Source organism: Mus pahari, chromosome 20 (genome assembly GCF_900095145.1).
Source record: "Mus pahari chromosome 20, PAHARI_EIJ_v1.1, whole genome shotgun sequence".
NCBI classification, from domain to species: Eukaryota; Metazoa; Chordata; class Mammalia; order Rodentia; family Muridae; genus Mus; species Mus pahari.
The window spans coordinates 46,372,401-46,378,902 of NC_034609.1; the positions used below are offsets into that span (position 1 = coordinate 46,372,401).

At 54.4% G+C, this 6,502-nt stretch overlaps 1 protein-coding gene across 1 annotated transcript; it reads right to left on the reverse strand.

Moving 5' to 3' along the window:
- Positions 1-293: 293 nt before the first annotated feature.
- Chmp1a (charged multivesicular body protein 1A) lies at positions 294-6,385 on the reverse strand. The gene is made up of 6 exons (XM_021220625.2): positions 6,281-6,385; positions 3,973-3,992; positions 2,868-2,945; positions 1,588-1,734; positions 1,098-1,226; positions 294-532 (listed from the first exon to the last, which is right to left on the reverse strand). Exons 1-6 carry the CDS (start codon positions 6,285-6,287, stop codon positions 341-343), a joined length of 573 nt encoding a protein of 190 aa, XP_021076284.1. The 5' UTR covers positions 6,288-6,385; the 3' UTR covers positions 294-340.
- Positions 6,386-6,502: the final 117 nt, after the last annotated feature.

The window sequence follows — 6,502 nt, forward strand, 5'->3', positions numbered from 1 at the left end:
ACTCACTCTGTAGACCAGGCTGGCCTCAAACTCAGAAATCCGCCTGCCTCTGCCTCCCGAGTGCTGGGATTAAAGGCATGCGCCACCACGCCCGGCTGTACTGTGACATTCTTAGGAAGAGCATGGAACTTCCTTCTACGGTGAGCTGCTGGCTACAGGGAGTCACCCACAGCATTCTGATGGAAAGGGGGGCTGTGCAGTCCAACACAGGGGTTTCCCTCTGCCCTTCCCAACAGTCCATCAAGTGGGATGGTCTTTGTAAGACTGTGCTCCGGCCCACAACGTCCTCGGGGTGGGACAGGACACTAGAGCAGGTACACGGCCCCATTCAGACAGCACCCTACCTCCGGGACAGCTGGTCCTCCTGGCTGCGCACAGAGCTCTCGCCCACAGCAGACGCTCCCTCTGGCAGCTGGCTGAGCTGGTCTAGGACCTCCAGGCCATTTTCCTCAGCAATCTGAACAATGAGGCTGTCGACCTGCTCCTGAGGTGTGGTCAGCGTAGTGGCAGAGCTCACAGAATCCTCCATTACCTGAGGAGACACTCAGTCTGGGCAGGATGGCCTCAGAACCCTCCATGGCATATGAAGCCCACTGCAATTGTTTTGTATCTGCTGTGGACATGTGCGGTACACACATGTGCTCCTGTGAAGCCCAGAGGCTGAGTGTCCTCGGGACACTGCGATCTACAAGCCTGTCACTAAAGCCAGCGCCTACATTTCACCAGACTGGCCACAAAGCCCTGGGCTCCCCTGTCTTTGGCCCCCAGCACTGAGGCTGCCACATACCCAGTCTTTATGTGGGTGCCCTTGGGCTTGCGCAGGAAGCACTTCACCCGCTGAGCCATCTCCCCAACTCCACTGTAGTTCCTACTCTCTGTCTCCGCACAGGGATCTTCAGGAAGCCTTTCCTGGCTCCCTTGGCCCTTCCTGCCTCATATCTGCCAGTCCCACCTCCAAGGCCAGCCATTTCCCGGAGCGTACTGAACTTCTTCGTGCTTGCCTATCATGTGGGCCTCCCCAGAAAGGCTGGTGTCCTGTGTCCAGCTTCGCCCAGCCACCCTGACACCCTGTCCAGCATAGCACAACGGCCACCTACCGATGTGTGCACATCCAGGTTCTGCACCTGCTGCTCAAACCTGTCCATCACTGCAGACACCTTCTGAAGGTCCATGGCACTCAGGGCCTTGTCCAGAGCTTTGGTCACCTGTGCCATATTCTTGGTCACCTGGGATAGAAGAGGATTAGGGATAAAAACAGAGTAACAGGTGCCCAAGGACAGCAGACCAGGGACAGGCCATCAGGACTTCCAGATGCGAGCCAGGGCCTCAGCTCAGCTACTTGAACACAACTGATGACACAGGAGTCCTCGGGTCTCTCCAATTTGAGGGAAGCTCTGCTGTGGAACCAAGAGCTCCTGTCTAACTCCAGCCTCTTGTGGAATGACACTAGAAGACCCAGGCTGTCCCGAGGCCCTCCTGTGTCCTGTGCTGCCTGCTGCCCAGGTTCTCTGCTGGTCCAGCTTCCCTCTACGCTAGAAACGCACCGGGTCAGGATCTGGTCACACGTCCCCATGGTCTAGCACTTACCCCCTTCATGGTCACAGCTGTCTGCACCTTGGAGGCCACCGCATCCACACGGGATGCCATCCGGAGCCAGTTTACACCTTCATTCTTCTTGCGGATGGCATTTTCGGCATACACCCGGGCACACTCCACATTTTTCTGCTGAAGGGCCTACGATTCAGAGGGAAATACTCATGGAGGAATTCTGTGAGCAGCTTGCGTGCCTCTCTAGTTCCCCTAGGTACAGCCCTGAGGAATGGGCGAGCTCTGTGAAGTGCAATGCCACAGTATGGAGGACGAGCATCCTGACAGGGATGGCATCCAGTCTGCTGTTCCTCCAGAGTCACATCTGCACAGCAGAAAGGTGACAAAGGCCAAAGGAACCACAGTGGGGAAGGTGCAGAGCTTCACCGGAGAGGCTCCAGCAGTGCGTTATCACCAAGAGCCACAGCCTTGGAGCTACTGAGCCTTGAAACAACAGGAAGGAGCTGGGCAACATCTGGCTGAAGGTCTGCTCTGTGTATCTTTAGGATGCCTTCCCACCTCTGCCCGACCATGGTACCCTGGGCTGCAGCCCTGAAGGAGGGAAAGCCAGCTGATGTCACTGGAGCAGGGAAAGCCTGGAGGCCATGCCTTGCCAGTTCAGGATGCTGGAAGGCAGGAAGGAGGAGGTGTGAAAGCCATGCTCCTGTGCTGCTCTGGACCTCACTGTGGGCTTGGGTGGGGAGGGCAGAGGGGACGTTACCCCTCCCTCAGGCTCGCTCTCAAGTACAAAGCAAACACATGGAGGGGCTGGTGAGATGGCTTAACGGGTAAGAGCACTGACTGCTCTTCCAAAGGTCCTGAGTTCAAATCCCAGCAACCACATGGTGGCTCACAACCACCCACAATGAGATCTGATGCCCTCTTCTGGTGTGTTTGAAGACAGCTACAGTGTACTTACACATAATAAATAAATAAATAAAAATCTAAAAAAAAAAATTAAAAAAAAAAAACAAAAAAAAACAAAAAAAACACATGGAGACTCTGGAATCAATGAGATTAAATCAGCGCTGGAAGGAAGAGTCAAGTGCAAAGAGAAGGGGCAGAGGACCCTGAGTGAGACGGCCCACAGCCCGGGATGGTGACTCCTGCCTACATTTCACCGAAGCTGAAGCTGACGCAGGATGTGTCACATCGGAGGTTAGCCTGGGCTACACAGTACAGTTCCAGGTCAATCTTAACTACAGTACTCAATCTCAATAATGAAATGAAATAAAGTACCGGAAGGGGAGAAAGGACCCGGTCCCAGAGAAGTTACGCACCTTCTTCACCTTGGCCTGCTCAGCCTTCGAGTCCTTCTCGGCCTTCTTGGCCAGTTTCTCCAGCTGCTTTGCGGTGAACTAAACAGAAGCCGTAACATAGCACCCTGAGATGCACAGATGGAGTCCCCTTAGCCCCGGACCTCCTCTCTGCCTGTCCTTGGCCCAACCCTGTGCTAAGGCACAAAACCTCAGAGCGTAAGTCCAGTCAGACACTGTGGACTGTTAGAAACTGCAACAGCCCAGGGACAAATCCCCCTCAAGCCCCACCCAGGTCCTAGGCCTTGTGTGCAAGGGGAGGCTGCAACAGGTTTCCTAAACTGTCAATCATCTCTAGTAACACCCTGCCCATATCCTCTCCCAGAGTAGAAGGCTGACAGGACAATTCATGCTCACCAACCCTGCCCCTGCTTGTGAGGGGCTGTCAACTCACAGAGAGCACACAGAACCTCATTCAGGCTACTCAGGCAGTGACATACACTTGTTAACTCTCTGTGGAGAATTCTGCATACACGGCTTCCTCACTCTGCCACAAGAGGAAATGGCAACATACCCAGAACCCCTCTGGCAATGGAACTCAAGGGCTGGAGACCAGATCCTGGCCAAGCAAGCAAGGCTCACACACTGCCCTCCTTCAGGAAATCAGCCCACACGGCACCACTTGACAGGCCCAGGGTGACACCAGAGCCATGTTCAGCTGCTTGTTACCTCACTCCTGCCCAGACCCTCAGAGCCAGGGAGGAAGAAGCTAGAGAAAGTTCACTCTGTCACGTGTGAGGCATGGGAGCAAAGGGGCAGAAGCATGCCATGGTTTTACATGCTTAGTAAAACATCAAAGCATGCATGGATCGCCCAGGTGTGTTCCTTAGAAATATCACACACAGTCCTCATGGACAAGTCTGAGTGACCTGCTTCTACTTAGCCAAAAATAAAGAACGACCCTGTGTTTGGTCAGTCGTCTGAGTGCTGTGTGGCTGCCATCCAATTACAATAACGTCCCCGTGACTTTGGGGGTCTGGGTTCCAAGCACCGCTGGCTGCCACTGTAACTCTCATCGTCATTTGCTGGGTCCCAGGACAGGACTGGGGAAGGGTGATTTTGTACAAACCTTCAACTGGAACAGGGTATCTGCAAAGACAGAGGACACAGTTTAAAGAACTTATAGAAACATAACAAGCAATGCATCTGACAAGCCAGCGGTCCCAGTGGGATCCTTGTAGATGCCAGGGGCTGGCTCACACTAGACAGGCAGGAAGTGTGTCTGTCCTACAGTGCAGTCGGAAGATAGAGCCATGTTAGACACAGGCCTCCAAACCCACAGGGATCCTCACTAACGCTGTCAGGAACACAGGACCACAGCAGCCAATCTCAAAGGGCTACTTTAAGGACAGACAGGGTGACATATGCAGCTTTTGGCCATGGTCAGAGTGGAGATGGTGGCTTACAATTCATTCAACTTCACAAGGCACGGGCGTTCCTACACTCATTCGTTAGTACTTAATGGTTGGTTTTGCATAGCCTTTCCTTTATCTTCCCAAAGGCAATAGATAGAATTAGTGTGGGGGTAAGCCTGAGGTCACCGAGGAGGCTATTTCATGACAGCTGGCTTCTACGCCACAGCACCAGGCTCCAGCACACACTATCCCCACCTGTACTAAGCCAAAAAAGGAACTGACCAAACTAGTACTCATTCAAACACTTGGGATGGGAAAATTCAATTTCTTACTTTTTTGTTTTGTTTTGTTTTGGTTTTTGTTTTTTTCGAGACAGGGTTTCTCTGTATACCCCTGGCTGTCCTGGAACTCACTTTGCAGACCAGGCTGACCTTGAACTTAGAAATCTGCCTGCCTCTGCCTTCTGAGTGCTGGGATTAAAGGTGCGTGCCACCATGCCCGGCTATTTCTTACTTATTCCTGATATTTTGAGACAGGATTTCCACTCAGACTCACTAACTAGCGGAGGCTGGGGACACTTCGACCTCTTGACCCTTCTGTCTACCTCCTGAGAGCTGGCATTACAGTTGGAGCCACCGCACCGGTAACTGGCTCCGTTTCTAAATCTGCAGCATGCTGGCATACTTGATTCCTAAAGCCTTACCCTAGCAGTTCAGACTGGGGGCACTGAGGGTCTGTGAATGCAGACAGGGCCCTGTAGAGACCTGCCAGGCTGCAATCACCTCTGTGCATCTCTCACCACTCAGTGTAGGCTGACCGTGACACAGTGACTGGAAGAACAGTGTCACACAGGCATGGCCCAGCCATCTCACTAGCTTTAGGACACTGGCCAAATCGCCCCCATTTTAGCCTGTACTCTCATCTAGACTCTGGAGGGACTGGACTCTGAAAATCGGGAGAACCCTGATGTGAGCTGCAGAATGAACTGTAATGTCGGACAAGGGTCTTACTGCTGAGACGCCGGGGTGCGCCATCTTCTTCCCAAGGGACACAGTCTAGAATTCTTAAGTACATCTTCCACGACAATGACACAGTACTCTAGCTTTCGACGTGTCAGAAAACAGTTTAGAAACCAAACCAAACCTCCATTACAGCCCTAGGCGGTGGCACAGACCTTTAATCCCAGCAGCGGGAAGGCAGAAGTAGGCAGATCTCTGAGTTCAAGGGCAGCTTGGTGTATACAGTAAGTTCTAGGCCAGCCAAGGCTACATAGACCGTCTCATACAAACAAAAACTCTATCGTACTAGCCCATAAAACCTATTATGAGTTCTTTGGGAGTCTAGAGGTTGGAGCCACGGCGGGTGGAAGTGACTCGTGACTCATATTGGTTCCCTCCCAACCTGTTAACCTAAGGTTAACGCGTACCTCCTACCTCAAGGAGCTAATAGGAGGGAACCCACAATCCTACTGTTTGGTACTTCAACTCCTTTGTATCTTAATTACTGTTTCTCTAGGTACTCTTCGGGTGCCTTCTGACCACACCCCGGGGTCCCCAAGCAGAAACAAAACAAACAGGGAGAGTGGCTAGGGGAAGGGCCTGGATCGGGGGTGGGGGGTAGGGGTGGGGTCATCTGGACAAGATTCAGGGTTTGGATCCCGGGCGTGGGTAAGGAACAAGACCCAGGGGTAAGAGCTGGCTGGGGTCTGTTGTCAAGAATCGGGAGCTGGGTTGTGCGATCGAGGCCCAGGAGAGGGCTTCAGCTAGGACGTCAAGGTTCAGGCACCGGGTCGGGTCCTGGCGGCTACACGGGCTGCAGGCCCGAGGGCAGGTCCTAGTCGGGGTCTGGAGCGGAGCGAGGCAGGGGGCGGGTCCCGGTCCGAATCCTGGATCGAGACGATGGGTCCCAGGCCCGGGGAGAGTCTGGGGCTGAAGCCCGGGGCGGGTTCGGCTGGGATATGGGGCTGAGGCGAGACGTCCGCAGACTCCCGCTCCGACCCCGAAGTGGATGACAGCCCCTTACCGTCCATGGCCGGTCGGGCTAGCACAGCCCTCGGGGCGGCGCAGGGGACGCGATGTTAGGGACCCGCTGTCTCCGCGAGGACTTCCGGGGTCGCCACCGCTTCCGGTCGCGCGGCCGGCTGTCGCGAGAAGATGGCCCCGGGGGCGGGGCGGGGGCGGGGCGGGGCGGGGCTTGGGCGGGGCTGAGGCCCGGCTCGCGCGGCCCGCGGTTGCCATGGTAATG